This window comes from Pipistrellus hanaki, assembly GCF_964339955.1.
Source record: "Pipistrellus hanaki genome assembly, chromosome: 1".
Taxonomy (NCBI): Eukaryota; Metazoa; Chordata; class Mammalia; order Chiroptera; family Vespertilionidae; genus Pipistrellus; species Pipistrellus hanaki.
The window spans coordinates 116,688,967-116,709,605 of NC_140503.1; the positions used below are offsets into that span (position 1 = coordinate 116,688,967).

Below are 20,639 nucleotides of genomic sequence, written 5' to 3' on the forward strand. Positions count from 1 at the left end.
AAGGTCTGTGTTCTTTGTGTTGGTAATAGTGTTGGTTCTCACTTTCCTTATTGACTTTTATTACTTAACTTACAAAGCCTATTGTATTGGGTTATTCTTTGGGTTAGGTAAGTTTTGGGATAGCTAAGAAATTAATACTGTGCTGTGAATAGTCAGTGAAAAAAAGTATATATTATTTTTATGTTTCCCTTGAAATTAGTCATTAAATTATGGTGAATAGAAATCCATACAAGAACCTTATTATGGAATCAAATTAGAGGCAGATATAAGGGGTCTAATTACAGAGGTATCAAAAGAACTTCACCTGAAGTGGTTCAACCAATCAACTAGTCTTAGAGCATGATATCAGCACCCAAGTTTTATGGAGATATACCTGATAAATAAAAAATAAGCTAGTTTGATTTATCTTACAGAGCTTTTTATCTGGGCAGTGGAATCTATCCTTCTATCTATTGTGTTGATAGATATTTTTAAAAGTCTAGATTATTTATATGAGTAACAGGTAACATCTATTCAACTAAGTATTATGTGCAAGAAACTTTAGGAGAATAAAAATGACTGATTTGAATCCCATTTTTTTTATACTTCTAAAATTATTTTTCATTGCCATGACAATCAACTTTGATACTAATATTTTAGTAATTAAAGTAGGAGTATAATAGTTTGCAGCCAGAAAGGGCATAGGATCCCTTGAAAAAGGTAAAATCAAGGATCTGGGTACGAGAGTCTGCCAGACCTCTGAGCCCAGATGGTCAGAGGGAACCCACACAGCACCAACTTGTGTCCCTGGGGGCAGCACAATGTCTGACTGTGGAAAGAAGTGCCACAGACTGCTGATGGCATGGGATTCTAGAACTGGGTCCATAGTTACAAAAGGCTGAATCCAGAGCGTGCAGCCTTAAGGGATGGCCAGACTGCATAGCACCGGCAGGAGAGGAGCATGCAGAGACCCAGTCTTTCCCCTCTCTGTGGCCTGAGCCTTTCTTCATTGAATCTAGTTCATAGGACCTTCTGGATGCAGACACTTACCCATGGCTGAGGTGAGGGAGAAGGTGTGGACTCTTGGAGTCTGGGGAGAGTGGCGGTGCCCAGGAGAGGTGGTATTGACACTGGTGCTGAGTCATACCTGAGCCCAGGATCTGGGCAGCCATTTTGTCCTGAAGAGATAGCCCCTCCCTCCAGTTTCCAGGCAACCAAGACAGACACACCCAGAACCTACCCTGAATGGCACAAAGGATTTAAAAAAAAATCTAAATAGTATCTGAGAGTCCAAAAGGACTGGCCTAAAGACAGTACATAAGAGTGGGATCTTGAGCCAGCCACTTAAGAAACAACACTTTTCCATTTTTATTATTATATTACTTCTTTTTTTTCTTCTTTTTCCTTTGTTTCCCTGTTTTTATTTGTTGCTTTATTTTCTATTTCTTTTTGCATTATTTCTCCATCACTCTAATTTATTTTATTATATTTTTATTTGCAATTTTTTATGTTTTATACCATTTTTGAAATCAATTTTTTTTGGTAAATTTAGTATTACTAGAGGCCCAGTGCACGAAATTCATGCATGGAGGGGCATGTCCCTCAGCCCAGCCTGTACCCTCTCCAATCTGGGACCCCTCTAGGGATGTCCAACTGCCCGATTAGGCCTGATTGGGCTTAACTGCCCTCCCCTGCAGGCCTGGTCCCACCCCTAACTGTCCTCTCCTGCAGGCATGGTCCCCGCCAGCTGCCTTCCCCTGCAGGCCTAGTCACCTCCAATTGCTCTCCTCTGCAGGCCTGGGTTCCCCCCAAACTGCCCTTTCCTGTAGGCCCAGTCGCCCCCAACTTGCCTCCTCTGCCGGTTTGGTCACCCCTAACTGTCCTCCCTTATTGGCCTGATCATTCACAACTGCTCTCCTTGGCAGGCCTAATCCCTCCCAACTGCCCTCTCCTGCTGGCCATCTTGTGGCGGTCATCTTGTGTCCACATGGGGGCAGCCATCTTTGACCACATGTTGGCAGCCATCTTGTGTGTTGGAGTGACAGTCAATTTGCATATTACTCTTTTATTAGATAGGATTAGTACTAGAGGCCTGTTGCACAAAGATTTGTGCAATAGGTGTTCCTTTCCCTGGCTGCCAGTTACCATTGCAAACAGTACTGGGAGGCCAGCTTGTCCTCAGAGGCCTAACCTCTTTGAGGGGAAGAGTTGCTGTAACTGGGAGCCCATCCTCACCTCCACCCAGGGTGCCCTCAGAGAACACCTGGGATGCTACAGCCATCCCTGCCAGGGACCTGCTCTCTCAGCTGTGGTACCACGGTCAACGTCTCTCCAGCCACACTGGGCGCAGGCTCCTGTGAATTCTGAGGCAGGGTCCCCTCTGACCGGCTTTAGCCCAGGGCATTGCAACCACACAAGCAGCAGACAAGTGAGCAGCCTGCTCCTGCAAGCAGCCCGCCCCAGGCCTAATAGCAGCAGCCTGACGTGGCCTGCCACTGTCCAAGGAGCAGCAGCTATATAAGTGGTATCCCGTCTGAGGAGCAGCAGCGATGTGAACAGCCCGCCCCATCTGAGGAGCAGTAGCCACGAAACCAGGCTGCCCACTCCAATCCGAGAAGTAGCAGTTGTGTGTAGCCCACACCCTGCACCTGTCTGAGGAGCAGCAGCTGCCCAAGCAACCTGCCCATGTCCAAAGAGCAGCAGCTGCACGAGCAGCCTGCCCTGGACTGAGGAGTAACAGCTTCACGAGAAGCCTGTCCCTATCCGAGGACCTGCAGCTGTGTGAGCAGCCCACCCCTGTACGAGGAACTGCAGTACCACGAGCAGCCCACCCCTATTTGAGGAGCAGCATCTGCCCAAGCAACCCGCCCTTGACCAAGGAGCAGCAACCACACGAGCAGACGGCCCACACTCAAGGAGCGGCAATCTTGCACAGCCTGCACTGGTCGGAGGAGCAGCAGCCACATGCAGCCTGCACCTGATTAACGAGCAGCAGCTGGGTAAGAGGCCGTGCCTGCCTAGGAGCAGCAGCCGCGTGAGAAGCCCACCCCCATCCAAGGAACAGCAGCTGTGTGAGCAGCCTCCCCCACGAGCCAGAGGAGGCCCCACTGCTATGAACACCACCCACCTGAGGAGCCACTGCCAACTGAGGAGCAGCCACTTCTGTTACTGCCTGAGGAGCAACTGCAGCCAGAGGAGCCACTGCCTCCCAAGGAGCAGCCTTGCACGACTTGACATGTAGATCAGTTAGTGAGATAAAAAATGGGTAGACAAAGAAACCCCCAAAGGAAAGAAAAAGAGGAATCACCAGAAAAGCAGCTAAAAGTGGCAAGCAATATGTCCCCCCAAAAAATTCAGAATAAAGGTCATACGATTCATAAATTGGATGGAGGAAAAAAATCAACAACTTATGTAAGAATCAAGAAAAAATAGATGAAAAAATCAGTAACTTACCTAAGAATCAAGAAGAAATGAAGAGTGCTTGCTATAACTGCAATAAAAAACACCATTGGAAGTTTCTACAGTAGACTAGGAGAAGCGGAGGACCAAATTGGAAGACAGGGAAGCAAAACACACTTAAATTGAACTGCAATTGGAGAAAAAAATGAAGATAGGAGAGAGCCTAAGGGAGCTATGGGACAACATGAAATGAAGCAACATACCAATAATAGGGCTGCCAGAACAAAAGAAAGAGGAACAAGGGCTATAAAGCCTATTTGAAGAAATAATGTCAGAAAATTTCCCTGATGTGGAGAAGAAAAAGTCACACAAGCACAGAAAATCCCCAACAAGATGAACCTGAAAAGACCCACACCAAGGCACATCATAATTATGATGGCAAATGTTCACGACATGAGAGAATCGTAAAGGCTGCGAGAGAGAGAGAAAGTTACATACAAGGGATCTCCCATTAGATTATCAAATGACTTCTCAACGGAAACATATCAGGCCAGAAAAGAATGGAAGGAAATTTATAAAGGGATGCAAAGCAAGGGACTGAATCCAAGAATACTCTATTTATCAAGGGTATCATTCAAAATTGAAGAGGAAATAAGGAGCTTCATTGACAAAAAAAAAAAAAAAAAAAAAAAAAGGCTAAGGGAAGTTATTACTACCAAGCCAGCAATGCAATAAATGCTAAAGGGACTGATGTACAAAGAAGAAATAAAAAGGTATAAAAGAGCACAGGCACAAAAAATAAAAATGGCTGCAAACAATTACCTTTAAATAGTAACTGTAAATGTAAATGGACTAAATGCTCTAAGCAAAAGACATTAGGTGGCTGAAAAGATTAAAAAAAAAAAAAAAAGGCCCATATATATGCTGTCTACAAAAGACTACCTCAGAAAAAGGGACTTACACAGACTGAAAGTGAAGGGATGGAAAAATATCTTTCAGGCAAATGGAAGTGAAAAAGAAATTGGGGTAGCAATACTTATATCTGACAAAATAGACCTCAAAGTGAAGGCCATAACAAGAGATACAGGAGGCCATTTCATAATACTAAAGGATTGATATAACAACAGGATATAACCCTGATAAACTTATATGTACCCAATGCAGGAGCACCCAAATTCACAAAAAATCCTGGAAGATATCAAGGGAGAGATAGACAACAATATAATCAAAGTAGGGGACTTTAATACACCACTGACATCACTGGATGAATTCTCTAGATAAAAAATCAGCAAAGAAACACCAATCCTAAATGACTCACTAGATCAGATGGACTTATTTAACATTGTCAGATCATTTCACCACAGAGCTACGGAATATACTTTCTTCTCTAGTGCACATGGGGCATTTTAAAATATAGACCATATTTTGAGTCAAAAGCAAAGTCTCCCCAAATTCAAGAAGATTGAAATCACATCAGTTATTCTTTCATACCACAATAGCATAATATTAGAAATAAACTACAATAAAAACAGGCCAAAAAATTCAAATACTTGGAAGGTGAATGGCATGCTATTAAACAGTGATTGGGTTACCAAAGAGATCAAAGAAGAAATTAAAAACATCCTGGAAACTAATGACAATAAAAACATAACAACCCAAAATCTATGGGACACAATGAAAGCAGTCCTGAGTGGGAAGTTGATAGTGCTACAAGCCTACCTCAAAAAACAAAACAAAAAATGGTATAAATCATCTAAATCTACAACTCAAAAATTAGAAGGAGAGCAACAAGAAAAGCCCAGGGTGAGCAGAAGGAAGGAGATAAAGATCACAGCAGAAATAAATGACATAGAGACAAAAAAAAAAAAAAAAAAAATCAATGAAATTAAGAGCTGGTTCTTTGAAAGGATAAACAACATTGATGAAGCTCTAGCCAGGCTCACCAAGAAGCAAAGAGAGAGGACTGAAATAAAATAAAAAATGAGAGAGGTGAAATAACAACAGGCTCCAAAGAAATACAAAGGATTGTTGAAAAATACTACGATCAACTCTATTCTAACAAACTGTACAATTTGGAGGAAATGGATACATTCCTAGAAAAATACAACCTTCCAAAACTCAATCGGGATGATTCTAAAAATCTCAATAGGCCTTTAACTTTGGAAGAAATTGAAGCAGTCATCAAAAAGCTTCCATCAAACAAAAGCCTGGGGCCAGACAGCTTCATAGGGGAGTTTTACAAATCACTCAAGGAAGAACTAAAACTTATCCTCTTCAGAATATTTAAAAAAATTCAAGAGGAAGGTACCCTTCCAAGTTCATTCTATGAAGCCAGAATCACCCTAATACCAAATCCAGATAAAGACAACACAATGAAAGAGAATTATAAGCCAATGTCCTTCATTAACATAGATGCCAAAATCCTCAACAAAATTCTAGCAAATCGGATCCAGCAATACATCAGAAAGCTCATACACCATGATCAATTAAGATTTATCCCAGGGATGCAAGAATGGTATGATATCTGCAAATTAATAAACATGATACATCACATTGAGAGATAAAAATCACATAGTCATATCAATTAATGCAGAAAAAGCATTTGACAAAATCCAACAGACTTTCTTGATAAAAACTCAGCAAGGTGGAAGTAGAAGGACCATGCTTCAACATAGTAAAAGCCAAATATGACAAACCCAGAGCCAACATCATACTCAATGGGCAAAAACTAAAACTATTTCCTCTAAGAACAGGAAGAAGAAAGGAAAGCCCACTCTCACCACTCCTGTTCAACATAGAACTGGCAATACTAGCCATTGCTATCAGACAAGAAGAAGAAATAAAAGGCATCCAAATTGGGAAATAAGAAATAAAACTGTCCTTATTCGCATATGATATGATACTGTACAAAGAAAACCCTAAAGACTCCTTCAAAAATTATTCGACTTAATAAATGAATTCAGCAATGTAGCAGGATACAAAATTAATGCCAATAAATCTATGGCATTTCTATACACCAATGATGAATTTACAAAAAGAGAGACCAAAAAATCCTATTTACCATCGCACCAAAAACATTAAGATACCGTACCTAGAATTAAACTTAACTAAGGAGGTAAAAGTCCTATATGTGGAAAACTATAGGACACTGAAGAAAAAGAGATAGAGGAATATATAAACAGATGGAAGAACATACCATGTTTGTGGATTGGTAGAATCAACATAATTAAAATGTTCATACTACCCAATGCAATCTATAGATTCAATGCACTCCCCATTAAATTACCAATGACATATTTTGCAGACCTAGAATGAACTTTCCAAAAATTCATCTGGAATAATAAGAGACCCTGAATAACTGCAGCAATCCTGAGAAAGAAGAACAAAGTAGGTGGGATCTCAATACCATATATTAAGCTGTATTACAAAGCCACTGTACTGAAAACAGCCTGTTACTGCCACAAGAACAGAAATATAGATCAATGGAATAGAATAGAGAACCCAGAAATCGACCAATGCCACTATGCTTAATTAATATTTGTCAAAGAGGGCTTGAACATACATTTGAGTCAATTCAGTCTCTTCAATAAATGGTGTTGGGAAAATTGGACAGATACATATAAAAGAAATGAAATTAGACCACCAACTTACACCATACACAAAAATAAACTCAAAATGGATAAAGGACTGCCCTAACCAGTTTGGCTCAGTGGATAGAGCGTCGATCTGTAGATTGAAAGGTCCCAGGTTTGATTCTGATCAAGGGCATGTACCTTGGTTGCGGGCACATCCCCAGTTGGGGGTGTGCAGGAGCTAGCTGATCAGTTTCTCTCTCATCAATGTTTTTAACACTCTGTTCCCCTCCCTTCCTCTCTGTAAAAAATCAATAAAATACTTTTTAAAAAATGGATAAAGGACTTAATCATAAGATGGGAAACCATAAAAATACTAGAGGAATCCATAGGCAGCAAAATCTCAGTCATATGCCAAAATAATTTCTTCACTGATACTTTTAGGGCAGTGGTTGGCAAACTCATTACTCAACAGAGCCAAATACCAACAGTACGACGATTGAAATTTCTTTTGAGTGTCAAATTTTTTAAACTTAAACTTCTTCTAATGCCATTTCTTCAAAATAGACTGACCCAGGCCATTGTATTTTGTGGAAGAGCCACACTCAAGGGGCCAAACAGCTGCACGTGGCTCACTAGCTGCAGTTTGCCAACTAAGGGCAATGGAAACTAAAGAGAAAATAAGAAATGGGACTACATAAAATAAAAAGCTTTTGCACAGCAAAAGAAACCACCAACAAAACAACAAGAAAGCCCACTGCATGGGAGAACATATTTACCAATATATGTATTTTTAAAAAATATATTTTATTGATTTTTTACAGAGAGGAAGGGAGAGATAGAGAGCTAGAAACGTCGGTGAGAGAGAAACATCGACCAGCTGCCTCTTGCACACCCTCTACCGGGGATGTGCCCGCAACCAAGGTACTTGCCCTCGACTGGAATCGAACCTAGGACCTTTCACTCCGCAGACCGACGCTCTACCACTGAGCCAAACCAGTTTCGGCAATATTTACCAATATTATCACCAGTAAGGGCTTAATCTCCAACATTTACAGGGAACTCATACAACTTAACAAAAGGACGATAAACAAACCAATCAAAAAATGGCAATGGACCTAATAGATACTTTTCGAAAGAAGACAGACGGAAGACCAAGAGGCATATATAAACATGCTCAGTCACTAATCATCCAAGAGATGCAAATCAAAATGACAGTGAGATGCCATCTCACACTTGTCAGAATGGCTATCATCAACAAATCAACAAAAGACAGGTGCTGGTGAGGATGCAGAGAAAATTGAACCCTTGTGTACTACTGGTGGGGATGAAGTGCAGCCTCTGTGGAAGACAGTATAGAGTTTCCTCAAAAAAACAAAAAAACGGAACTCCCATTTGACCCAGTGATCTCACTTCTAGGAATATATTTTAAGAAACCAGAAATACCCAATTAGAAAGGATATGTTCATAGCAGCACAATTCACCATTGCTAAGATTTGGAAACAGCCTAAGTGCTTATCAGCAGATGAGTAGAATAGAAAACTGTGGTACATCTACACAATGGAATACTACGCTGCAGTAATAAAAAAGTTCTTACCATTTGCAACAGCATGGAATGGAACTGGAAAGCATTATGCTAAGTGAAATAAGCCAGTCAGAGAAAGATAAATATCACATGATCTCACTCATTTGTGGAATATAATGAAAAATATAAACTGATGAACAGAAACAGATCTAGAGACAGGGAATCAGCGATCAGACTGTCAAACTTCAGAGGGAAGGTAGGGGAGGGTGAGGGTAAAGGGGAAAGATCAACCAAAGGACTTGTATGCATGTACAATATATAAGCCTAACCAATGGACACAGGCAACAGTGGGGTGAGTGCATGAATGGGGGAGGGATGTGGGGGTAATGGGAGAATAAGGACACATATGTAACCCCTTGATCAATAAAGAAATAAAAAAAAAATAAAGTAGGAGTATAAAAATAGCCATAATCTATAAGGAATGCTCACATACCTGAAGAAAGGACAGGTCAGTAAGGACCCAAATTTCCCCCGGTCTTTAAGTGGAAAGGAATAACATCACACCTTCAAAAGAGGCTTTTCTCAGACAAAGTTAGTAAGACCTCTGTAAGCCTATTGATCTGAAGCTGTTCCTGGAAGAAAAAAAAAACAGAACAAAACAAAAAAAATACATCCAGGTGAGATATTCAGCAGCAGCCAGAGTTGGACTCTCTGCCACCAGAGTTCTGCTGGGAGGCAATGGGTGCCACTGATATTGCAATGCATTGTTGAGGACCAATCTTGATGCCATTTGCCTCTCATTTTGTACATCAAATAAACCCTGCTGGATCTTCATATATATATATTTCTTTGGCTGTGTTAATGAAGGCCTCTTCAACATTGCAGGCTTTTTTGGCTGAAGTTTCCATGAACATATGTCTATGCTCTCGAGCAAAGGTCTCCTCTTCTTCCCATCCCTGTGGGACTCTCAGTCATTCTTTTTCCCAACATGATAACCATGTTGGAATTAGAGAGCTGCCAGGCATCCTCTAACCATGAGGTCAGTAGGTTGATGGTTTCATGTCTTATAATGTCGTATACCAGCAATGCTCCAGCTGCTCCCCTGTAGTAGGAATGGGTGATAAAATGGAAGGATTCTTGCCCAGCTGTATTCCAGATTTGCAGTTTGATTTGTCTTCCATCAATGTTGACCATACGGCCCCCAAACTCCACACCTGTGGTGAGTTTGTGGACAGGCTGGAACCGCTTGTCTGTAAACTGCAGGAGGAGGCATGACTTCCCCACACCTAAAAGAGGAGGGCGCACATTCTAGCCTTCATGTGGCTTGGGAGCAGTCGTGGATCCCATTTTTAAGGAGCTCTCAATCTGAAGGGTGAGATCGCATAACTGAAAATGTGAAATGGTATGAGAGATATATAGAATTTAAAGGAAACTGGAAGGAATCCTTCCAAATGGACGGTTAGTTACATATTTATGTTTTTGCTTTTTTTTTAATCTTCACCCGAGTATATTTTTCCATTGATTTTCAGAGAGAGTGGAAGAGAGAAGAAAAGACAGAGAGAAATAAAGATGTGAAACACATGGATTGGTTGCCTCCTGTAGGTGCCCTGACCAGAGTTTAGGCTGGGGAGGAACCTGCAACTGAGTTATGTGCCCCTGACTGGAATGGAATCCAGGATTCTTTGGTGTGCGGGCTGATGCTCTATTCACTGAGCCAAACCGGCTAGGGCAGTTAGTTATATATTTATAGAAGAAGTGGCTTTTTTCCTCAGCCTGGAACGATGATTAATAGTAATAAGTAGAAATTCAAATTTTTGCTTATGAAAACTTTGTTTAAAGCCTCAACTTTTCAGAGATCCTCTTACATTTTTTGAAAAATGTTTTATTGATCTTTAACATAGAAACTCCATGTTTACAGAGAGAGACTTTCCTAAATTTCTGGTGAAGTTTTAAAGAACTGGGAAAAGGCAGAGTCCTCTTGTCTTAAGGCAGGCAAAAACCCTTGCTGTGTTGGGAATTCTCAGGCCTCATCTCCATAGGAGAAACTAATGGAAAAGGAAATGAGAGTATTAAGCATTTGACTAAATTCACTTTCTTTTCTCTCCCTACTTTATACCTTCTCTTTAGGCTTTTAGATTCTGAGAAATCTGGGCATCCCATCTTTTCCTCTCTTGTGGGAAATATAGACCAGAAGACCCAGAAAGACTTTTCTGCTTTGGGTTTTCAAAGCTGATGATCTAAAAGGTGACATAGACTAAATTTAATGGAGGTCTTTTTATCATTTACTCATTCCTATGAATAAACAGGATTGAGTGAAATGGTAAGGGATGAGAGAACGGCTCAGTACATTAGAAAAAGGAATGAGAATTTCACTCAGTGAGTGGCCTGTGTAGGGAGAAAGAAATGTGGAGTGAGTTTTTTTTTTAGGAGACCTGAGGGCTGAAGGAAAGTGAGAGAAGTAACTGAAAGATAAATGGAACAGGACAGGTCAGTAAGGACCCAAATTTGGAACCGATCCTATTGATTGTATCAAAGACCCGAGGATAGTGGAGCTGCCCTTCATTCAGGTTTAACTCTCCCCCTCTCTGATATCTTTCATATGAAGAGTGAGTGGAAGGGGAAAGAATAAATGAGATGCTGTAGGGAATGTTACCTAGAGATAAGGAAGACCTTCAATATTAAGAAACAAGTGGGTATAAGTAAGTCTTTTTAAAAACCCGTTTTAAAGACTTTTAAAGTCTTTTTAAAGACTCTTCCAGTGCAATTTGTGGGAGTTTCACAAAAAGCAGAAAATTTTTAAATCTATTTTATGTTCTCTTACAGTATTGTGATTGTGTTAATGAATAATAATAATAAAAAGCCCAGAGATGTGGTCAGAGAAATGAGGAATAAAAACAAATAATGCTGATGTACATCACCTGGCATCAGCCTCTGAAATATTAAATCTGAGCTAGAGGTTTTTGTCTCTAATTTTGTTTTTCTTTTGAGTCACCTCTTTTACTTTAATATTTTAATTGTTGAATTACATTTTCAAGTAACTGATAAATATGAATAAGATTCTTAGGAATATAATTCTCAATGCTGTTATAATTTGTTTTATTGTGGTTTTAATAGTTGTGTTCAAATGCTTTTTGTAACAGTAAACTCCTATTGCAATATTAAATCATTAAAAAACTCTCTCACATGTTTTATCTTGTAGTTTATGTTTCACTTAAGAAGGTCTCCTTTCTTGCAAGTTTTTAACAATAGCCCTGATGAGAGTTCATACTATCGTCACCATTTTATGCGTCAAGACCTGACCCAATCTCTAATCATGATTCAACCTATTCTGTATGCATATTCTTTTAGTGGACCACCAGAGGTAAGATGGGCATAAAAAATTGGTTTTGTTTCGGTGATGTGTGCCACTAGAAAGTGAAAACAACAAATGATTTCTTGAAACACAGTACTAAATATAAGAATTTAATTCAAAAATAATTGTCAAGTTATTTTAAATATTTATGAGTGCTTACCATGTGCTAGAGTTCATGCTAGGTCATATTAGGAAATATTAGGAAATCATTAAACAAATAATGAGACAGTGAGATAGAAGAGACTTTTAAGATCATTTTGTTCAGTCATTTGGTTGATCAAATTCTCCACGGCTTATGATTCTTTTATTTTATTTTATTTTTATTTTTATTGATTTTTTTACAGAGAGGAAGGGAGAGGGATAGAGAGTTAGAAATATCCATGAGAGAGAAACATCGATCAGCTGCCTTCTGCACACCCCCTAATGGGGATGTACCCGCAAGCAAGGTACATGCCCTTGACTGGAATGAAACCTGGGATCTTTCAGTCTGCAGGCTGACGCTCTATCCACTGAGCCAAACCGGTCAAGGAAGCTTATGATTCTTATATTTTTTAACAATGTCTAGCGGTGATAATGATTCTAGAATCTGTAGTTTATTCCAGAGTGTAGTGTCTTAACAAAACCTCTTGCTTTAATATCTCACTTTCCTCTAGGTTTGTTTTTGTTTGTTTGTTTTTTGTTTTTAATATAAGCTACAGTTGTTATATAGACATGTACTTAGAAAAGGGATAAAGCCATTTATTTAGTTTCCAAACTGTCCCACTTATTTTAACTTATCAAGTAAACAGTTTTTTCATCTTGTAGTTAAAATTGTCTGTTTTATCACGTAAACGTATGTTATGACCATATTTGAAAATAATACTTTAGGAAAGATCAGTATAAAGAGAATACTTACAATACTGATTGATTAATGATCCCTCATGAGGCGTTTATTTAATATTTTGTAAAAAAAATGTGGATAAGCTGTTTTATATTTTTTACTATAATTGTTTTGGTATTTACTTCATAGTTTCTACTTTTTTATGAAAATATGTTTTTAATGTTTACCTATGTATTTGATCTTGTAGTTCTTTGAATCAAGAGAGAAAGTTTAGAAATAACTTAAAAATTTCAGAGTAATATGTGTAAATTGTAGACATTGGAAAAAGTAGAATAGTGTTTAGAAGAAAATTGGAACTCTATCATCTCTAGTATCTGCTTCTGTCAAGTTCCAGCCTTTCCATTTAGTCCATGAGTCCTATTAGCTTCATTTTCTTAGGCTTTGCTTTCGAGTTTTCCTCTTTTCTATCCTGTATTATCATGTTTTTTTCCTCCATCTAGATTATTCTTATTAACATAAACCTTAAAAGCACTCATAGTTGTTGACCAATGTCACTCCAATAAATTTAATTTAAAAATATGTTTTTATTGATTTCAGAGAGGAAGGGAGAGGGAGAGAGATGGAATCATCAATGATGAGAATCATTGATTAGCTGCCTCCTACACGCCCCTTACCCCTCTCCCCGCTTGAGGATCAAGCCAGCAGCCAGATGGGAATGAAAGTATGATCTCCTAGAGGCTCCACCATTGACCCATGCCGGCCAGGCATAACTTTAATTTTTTTTTAAAAGGTATTCATGTTAAAACAAACAAAAAGCCCTGACTTGATATATATTTTTTTTAATTGACACCCCATCTCCTTGGTTCTGGTCACAGCCAAATTCACAATTTACTTGTTGTCTATACTTTCTTACCTTATATTCTCTTCTCTACCTGTATTAGTCAGACTCTCATCCCTAACGTCATTCTGAAACAACTCATAACATTACCCTACATCTTGCCAGAACTCCTTGCAAACCTTCTGCTCTAGGCTTCTCTGACACCTATAGTTACCTGCCAGGTTTCCTCCTACTTATGTCTGTTTTTTCTCAGGTTCCTTTAGTTATTGGCTTCTCCCTTTCAGACCTCCAAGTTCTGCTCCAGGACTCTGACTTCTTCTCTGTCTTCCCTCTCTCTATGTGATGCAGTCTAACCTTATAGGTTTAATTACCATCGTCATGCATGTGATATCTAAATTTATGTCATTATTACAGGCCACTCCCTTTAATTTCATAACCCCTACTTCCAGTCTGCTCCAAATTTGCTCCATTCCAAGCTTTTCCCCTCTTACTCAGTGGTGCCATTATCAAGCTTGAGTCATCCTTGATTTCTTCTTTACTCATATTTCAATTGTTAACCTCAACTTAGAGATTTCTGAGAAAATAAAGTTAAAATATGCCATGAGAATTCATAATAGCAAAAGGTTTTAAGTAAAATGATACAAATTTAAAACTTAAAAAATTTAAATTGATCCTGGAAAGATCTTGTGTGTCTTTAATTTATTTTTCCTTCTTCCTCCTTTCTCATTTTGTTCACCTTAGCCGGTTCTTCTTGATAGCAGCAGCATTCTTGCAGATCGTATTCTTCTGATGGACACATTCTTCCAGATTTTGATTTATCATGGTGAGGTAAGATTCCATGACATTTAAAGCTGTGTACATAGGTGCAGTAGTCTTCCTTTCACTAAATACCTAGTGTTTTCCACTATGATAAACTTTTATTTCCATTTCTATAAAATGCGGCTCTTCCTAGATACTTAATTTGCAGTTGACTCACCTATGACAATTTTATCTTTTTGTCCACATATGATTAGACACATCTATACTAATAATAGCTTAAGTGGTTGTCATGCCCTCACACATCATGCCATAAAGTCGTCACAAGATGGCCATCACAAGTTGGCCGCATGCACAGGGAAGACGGGGCCTGACAAAGGAGGTGGGTTGTGGCAGGAGAGGGCAGTTGGGAGCAATCAGGCTGGCAGGGGAGGGCAGTTGTAGACGATATGGCCAGCAGGGGAGGGCAGTTGTGGGTGATCTGGCTGGCAGGGGAGGGCAGTTGGGGGAGACAAGGCTGGCAGGAGAGGGCAATTAGGGGTGACAAGGCTGGCAGGAGAGGGCAGTTGGGGACAATCAGGTTAGCACGAGAGGGCAGTTGGGGGCAATCAGGCTGGCTGGGGAGGGCAGTTGTGGGTGATCTGGCTGGCAGGGGAACAATTAAGCATCAATCAGGCTGGCAGGGGAGCAGTTAGAGGGCAATCAGGCAGGCATGTGGTTAGGAGCCAATGGTTCTGGATTGTGAGAGGAATGTCCGACTGCCAGTTTAGGATGACACCCCCTAAAGTATCCCAGATTGGAGAGGTTGCAGGCCGGGCTGAGGGACAAAACTCCCTTCCCCCCACCCATGCACGAATTTCGTACAACGGGTCTCTAGTAGATTTATAAGAAGCATAGTGTTGTGAAAGTAAAAGCATTGATATATACATAGGCAAATCATACTTTCGGTTTTACCAAAAGACGTTAAGAGGGAAGGAAGAATCAGCCTTTGTCAGTGGGCAGACTTTCCTTTTCATTATTTCATGTAATCATTTAAAATATTCTTTTTTTAAACATAGTTTAAATTTTTATTTAAAAAATATTTTTATTGATTTTGGAGAGGAAGAGAGAGGGAGAGAGATAGAAATATCAATAATGAGAGAGAATCATTGATTGGCCCTTGATTGGAATTGAACCCAGGACTTTTCAGTCTGTAGGCTGATGCTCTATCCATTGAGCCAAACCAAGTAGGGCATAAAATGTTCTTTTTTTTTTTAAATCCTCACCCAAGGACATGCTTAGAGAGAGGAAGGGGGAGAGAGAGAGAGAAAAAAAAAAAAATAGAAGGGGAAGAGAAAGAGAGAGAGAGGTAAAGAAAAGCATTGATTGATTGCCTTCTGTATGTGTTCTGATTAGGTATCAAATCCAAAACCCAGGTATGTATCCTGAGTAGAAATTGAACCAGCAACCTTCAACTAACTGAGCCACTCTGGCTAGGTATAGTCATTTAAAATATATTCCAGATGAAGTAGTTATTAGTAAAGGTTTTTGTGTTTATTTGTTTTTGTTTAAAGTGAAAGTAAGTTTATTAGTGAAACAGTGAGACAGACAACTCCATAGATGAAGCAGCACCCTTTTAACCTAACGTGTTTAAACAATAATCCACATGATCTTGAAAACTCATTGAAAGCCTAAGTGAATTAAGATTTATAACTTCACTTAATTGCAATGGTAAATGATTGAAAAGAGAATATTTGAGTAGCCATTAATGTACTGAGCAGAACTCTTAATTCATTCCTGCATTTATTAATCCAGCCAATATTTAAGTGCCTCCTTTGTATAAAAAAGCACTGTACCTGGGTGCTTTGAAAATAAACATTCTTGCCGGGACCGGTTTGGCTCAGTGGATAGAGCATCGGCCTGCGGACTGAAAGGTCCTGGGTTCGATTCCGGGCAAGGGCATGTACCTTGGTTTCGGGCACATCCCCAGTAGGGGTTGTGCAAGAGGCAGCTGATCGATGATTCTCTCTCATCGATGTTTCTAACTCTCTATCCCTCTCTCTTCCTCTCTGTGAAAAATCAATAAAATATATTTTAAAAGAAAAGAAAAGAAAATAGACATTCTTTAGTCACAGACCCACACCTAAGCTTATAGTATAAGATTCTAATAATGTGCACATTATCAGTCAGAATTTTTAAAAAATTGTAAATGATTTTTTATTTGCACTATAATAGCAAAGGCATTGCTTAAAATATCTTTTTAAGTGATATTATTTGGGACTTTTAAAAGATTTAGGATTATTTTTAATTGATACCAGTTATTAACGCCCTTTATTATATTATTTTTATGAGTTAACAAATAAATAGTTTATTCACCTTTTCTACCTGTGGATGTTTTAGTGAGTTCTGTTAACAGTCCCTTTTCCATGTTATTAATAACCTCACAGGTTTTTTTTTTTTAAAAAAATATACTTTTATTGATTTCAAAGAGGAAGGGAGAGAGAGAGAAACATCAATGATGAAGAGAATCTTGATTGGCTGCCTCCTGCAAGCCTGTTACTGGGGATCGAGTCTGCAACTCAACCATGTGCCCTTGACTGGAATTGAACCCAGGACCCTTCAGTCTGCAGGCCGATGCTCTATCCACTGAGCAAACTGCCAAGGGCACAAAAAGTTCTTAGTGCCTGCCTCCTGTCACTGGTTGGTCTAACAATTCACTGAGCAACATTATTACTTATTAATTTTCTTTACTTTTTAAGAATAATTCCTGTAACATGATAGAGCTAGATTTTTGCATATATCTTTGTGTTTTTTTTTATAATGTTCACATCTTCAAGTCACTTGTTAATGTGCTTAAGGAAGAAATCATAAATGTAGATGATATAAAGCTATAGAGTATGTTGACTGATTCAGTTAACTTAGAAACCAAGCCAGGTTTAAATGTTTGGATGATTTAATTTGGAACCATTTATTTTAATGAAAAAATTGATTGAATGCTCTTTTACAGGTATATTATCTTGATAATAGTATTGCTATTATTATTAAAGTTTTTATGTTTACTTATCTTGCCAGAATGTAACTCTATTGGTAAAGACTTCATAATAAAAGGTCATTTAGAAGACTGGGAAATCTTCTGTAATAAAAACTTCCCTCATTTATCATAAGCTTAGATAGATAGCTTTTAGTAACATTAGTTTGATAAGTGTATTGTTTTAAAGGAGAAGAAATATCCTGATTGTGTATCTATTCAAGAACACTCCTGATTGTGTAGCTATTTATTCAAGAACACTGAAATTCATATTCTTAGCTTTAAAAATAGAGATAAATGGAATAATCTATAATTTTCTTATTATCTGAAGATTATTTCTGTTGAAAAAAAGTCTTTAAATTTTTTTAGCTGCACAAGAAATTAAAAATAAAAATTCTGCCGAAACCGGTTTGGCTCAGTGGATAGAGCGTCAGCCTGCGGACTGAAAGGTCCCAGGTTCGATTCCGGTCAAGGGCATGTACCCTGATTGCAGGCACATCCCCAGTAGGGGGTGTGCAGGAGGTGGCTGATTGATGTTTCTAACTATCTCTCTCCCTTCCTCTCTGTAAAAAAAAATCAATAAAAATATATTAAAAAAGTAAAAAATAATAAAAATAATAATTTTGTTAATTGTTTTAAAATAAGACCATAGCCCAGTGGCGCAAGTCAGGATACCAGGACATGCCAGAATATGAAAATTTCCGCCACCTTCTGCAAGCCCCAGTGGATGACGCCCAGGAGATTCTTCACTCTAGGTTTCCAATGCCAAGATACATCGATACTGAACATGGGGGCAGCCAGGTAAGCACTGTTAATCTGTGTGTATGTTTGTTGCTGCTTTTGCAATGAATTGTTCCTATTTGCCTCTGACTTTAATTTGAGTAGACTGGTCTACCAGGCACATAGGAAGGAAAAGGTATCTAGGAGTATGTATACTTACTTTCTGCCATAGTGTTGAGAGCAGAGTTATATGATCATTGACTAGTGGACTAATGCTGGCAGTTTCTCCCATTTCTGCCTCCAGCCTAGCTCCAATAACAGAGCCAGGATAGTGTTATGGTAGTATGCCAGCTCCAGTTGATCAAGAAGACATGGAGAGTGTGGGAAATAACTTAGTGTACTTTTCTTTTTTTCTTTTTTTTTAAAAAATATATTTATTTATTTATTTATTTATTTTTAATATATTTTATTGATTTTTTACAGAGAGGAAGGGAGAGAGATAGAGAGCTAGAAACGTCGATGAGAGAGAAACATCCACCAGCTGCCTCCTGCACACCCCCTACCCGGGATGTGCCCGCAACCAATGTACATGCCCTTGACCGGAATCGAACCCGGGACTTTCAGTCCGCAGACCGACGCTCTACCACTGAGCCAAACCGGTTTCGGCAAGTGTACTTTTCTTAGAGCTGTTATTTACTGACTCAGTCTGTGAATATGAAGTTTGTGGTCACATAGTTTTTCTGTTTTCCTCATTCTATCATTCTAGTTTTCTAGAAAATGTCATGTAAAGGGAAGAATTACGGTATTAAAAAAGGTTTTGTGGTTTTTACAGTTACATGAGGATTAAATAAGATAACATGTACCTATACACATGGCCCTTTTGATCCTTTCAGAAGTCTAGGCTAGGACTCCTTAACTTCCATTATTAAAATACATTTTACTGTACTTATTTCAATTGTAATAAATTATAAATTGTTTAATTAAAGTCTGTTTCATTTGCTTGTTAAAGGCAGTGATCATACTTTTTTTTTTCTTCTGCATTCCAATGCCTAGTATTACAAAGTAGGTAGTAAATACCAATAACTATTCTTCAGAAATAATAGCAATTATTAGCATTTTACTATATTCAGAAATAATAGCAATTATTATTAGCATTTTATATAATAGCTACTGTGTATTGAGAATTTGCGAAGTTAATAGTTAGAACTTTACACACCATCTCTCATTTGACCCTTCTAATAGTCCTTTTATTATCTCTGTTATACAGATAATAAAATTGGGACTTAGGTTACTTGTGGCCTAGATAACATAGTAAATGTAGGTGTTGGGATTTGAATCTAGATGTTCTGACTGTAGAGCCAGTTGGCTTGTGTTAAACTGTTTACTTATAGATTGGAAAAAAAGATTTTGTATCGTACTAAGTTTCAAAAAAATGTGACAGCCTGTGATTTTCCAATATAAAATAATCATTTATGACTGGTTCTCTCATTTTAAAAAAAAAATATATATATATATATTTTATTGATTTTTAAACAGAGAGAAAGAGAGAGAGATAGAGAGCTAGAAACATCTATGAGAGAGAAACATCAACCAGCTGCCTCTTGCACACCCCCTACTGGGGATGTGCCCGCAACCAAGGTACATGCCCTTGACCGGAATCTAACCTGGGACCTTTCAGTCCGCAGGCTGACGCTCTATCCACTGAGCCAAACCGGTTTCGGCTCTTTTTATAATTTTTATTTTTATCATATTTTGGAATGTCAAACCTTTGATGTTTCAAACCAAGTGTTTAATAAATTTCATACTGACTTTGTCATAATTGTTGCACACATAATTTTTATATGCTGAGTTTTAGACTCAATAATTTATTATTTGCTATTATGAATGTATGATTTGGAAAGAAGAGGTTACATTTATTATTTATTTGTAATGTATAGTGGCCTACATATTTCAAAATATATTTTATTTTTTAAAAGTTATATTTTAATAAAATTGATTTTAGATGGCATGATATATTTGTTCAACTTAATATTGACTAAACCTGTTTTTGATAAATAATGTTATGTCTTCTTTGCTTTCAAGGCCCGTTTTCTGCTTTCAAAAGTCAACCCTTCACAGACTCATAATAATATGTATGCCTGGGGACAGGTAAGTGTAAATAACAAATCTTGGAAGTTATTTCTTTGTGTATTTATAGTTTGTTATTTTCATGAGAACTGCTTTTCCCCCATATTTGATAACAATTTTTGTTGGAAAAGTAATGAAAAAATAAGAGTGGAAAATAGAATTGGTATTTGGTGACACCATAAAAAAATAAAGAAGTGACCATATCAAATAGATAGAACATATTCCAAATTTAGCACCACACCCTTGAGGAAAAAAGTGTATAACATGATATAAATGATTATTTATTTATTTTAATTTTTAAATATATTTTTATTGATTTCAGAGAGGAAGGGAGAGGGAGTGAGAAAAGAAACATAATTGATGAGAGAGAATCATTGATTGGCTGCCTCCTGCATGCCCCACACTGGGTATGAGCCCTCAACCCAGGTATGTGTCCTCCTAGTGATGATTTGGAACTGACTGTTACGTTTTGATTACTATGCTGAGCTTTTTATGCGCTCCTTTTAAATTATTAAAACACTTCTGTGCGGTGAGTATTATTAAT

At 38.2% G+C, this 20,639-nt stretch overlaps 1 protein-coding gene and 2 pseudogenes across 3 annotated transcripts in view; 2 read left to right on the plus strand and 1 right to left on the minus strand.

Annotated features, from left to right (window-relative positions):
• LOC311620775 (neurofilament light polypeptide-like) overlaps positions 1 to 20,639 on the plus strand; it is a 1,158,328-nt pseudogene that overhangs the window by 1,047,375 nt on the left and 90,314 nt on the right. The window lies entirely within an intron of this gene.
• SEC23A (SEC23 homolog A, COPII coat complex component) overlaps positions 1 to 20,639 on the plus strand; it is a 78,826-nt gene that overhangs the window by 54,756 nt on the left and 3,431 nt on the right. The window contains exons 16-19 of the mRNA XM_084868446.1: positions 11,675 to 11,836; positions 14,227 to 14,313; positions 17,894 to 18,049; positions 20,051 to 20,116. Of these exons, the coding sequence (XP_084724572.1) occupies positions 11,675 to 11,836; positions 14,227 to 14,313; positions 17,894 to 18,049; positions 20,051 to 20,116 (471 nt within the window). The remainder of the gene's footprint in view (positions 1 to 11,674; positions 11,837 to 14,226; positions 14,314 to 17,893; positions 18,050 to 20,050; positions 20,117 to 20,639) is intronic.
• LOC311616312 (ras-related protein Rab-2B-like) lies at positions 5 to 11,650 on the minus strand (annotated as a pseudogene). The gene has a single exon. The product of its transcript is annotated as a ras-related protein Rab-2B-like (transcript).